Consider the following 1206-nt stretch of genomic DNA (forward strand, 5'->3'; position numbering starts at 1 on the left):
TCACAAAATAGACAAAAGAACTTTTTAAAGTTATTAACAAAATGATATATATACTCTTCACACTAACATGTATATAAAGAAATTGTTGATAATTACGTATTCACACAGCTAAATAATGCCTGCCAATTGAAGAATATCATAAGATACTATATTTTTCACATGACTCACGCCTTGTTGTTGCTTGCTAGCCTCAGTTATTACACTAACATTAGATGACTTGCGAGCTCGAGAAAGCGCAACATATAATTGACCATGTGAAAAACAAGGTCGTGGAAGGAAAACCACAACTTGACTAAGTGTCTGCCCTTGAGCTTTTTTTATTGTCATTGCAAAACTAAGTTTCAAAGGAAACTGTTTTCGTTGGAACTGAAAAGGATAACCTGATGAATATGATGGACGCAAGCTTATTCTTGGAATTAACACATGCTGACCTCTATTATGTACAACAGCAATAACACACTCAATGAGATTAGGAAAGAACCATTTACAAATAAGTCATGTTCCATTACACAGTCCAGATGATGGCAAAATGTTTCTTAATAGAATAACAGGACTATTAACTTTCAGCTTAAGCTCATGAGGACTCATACCACCAGGAGACAACTTGTTTAGAAATTCAACAAGATAGATAGAACAATTATCATCAATCATTGTATCAAAGCTTTTATATACCACTAATTCACCAGGGAATTTTTCAGTCAAGCTTGAATTAATGGCATCAACATCCTCATTCATCGGTGTCAAAATAGTTCTTGTAGTAAAAATATATGTACTGAATGGAGGCATATCCAAATCTGGTAATGCCACAACTGTAAGGTGTACATCATCAGCTACACCAGAATAACAAGGCTTAACAATACTTGATGGAAGCTCAACAAATGCATCTTCATTATTTTGTAGTTCTCCATTACCCAATGACAACAAAAAAGATGCATACATAAGATCATCTTTAGCTCTTAAATTTTCATTCAACCTGAACTTCATCAGCTACGACCACAAAACAGAACTAACTAAACTTGCAGCAACTGCTTCTCGTCGTGTCTTACGTGGAACAATTGGAAGAACCTGTCTAAAATCCCCACCAAAAACTACTAATTTGCCTCCAAATAATTTGCTTGAATTGCAAATATCTCTGAGTAATGTATCAAGAGATTCGATATTTCCCTTCTTAGCCATAGAAGCTTCATCCCATATAATTAAAGTTGT

The 1206-nt window shown here is 34.4% G+C and overlaps 1 protein-coding gene across 1 annotated transcript; it reads right to left on the bottom strand.

The window, feature by feature from the left end:
• Window positions 1-495: 495 nt before the first annotated feature.
• LOC110695566 lies at window positions 496-984 on the bottom strand. Its single transcript, XM_021872782.1, has one exon. It carries the CDS (start codon window positions 982-984, stop codon window positions 496-498), a length of 489 nt encoding a protein of 162 aa, XP_021728474.1.
• Between the last annotated feature and the right edge of the window lie 222 nt (window positions 985-1206).

Source organism: Chenopodium quinoa, unplaced genomic scaffold, assembly GCF_001683475.1.
Source record: "Chenopodium quinoa cultivar QQ74 unplaced genomic scaffold, ASM168347v1, whole genome shotgun sequence".
Lineage (NCBI taxonomy): Eukaryota > Viridiplantae > Streptophyta > Magnoliopsida > Caryophyllales > Amaranthaceae > Chenopodium > Chenopodium quinoa.

Coding starts and splice junctions, on each gene's coding strand:
- LOC110695566 (XM_021872782.1), bottom strand. CDS start 984: ATGAAGTTCAGGTTGAATGAAAATTTAAGAGCTAAAGATGATCTTATG.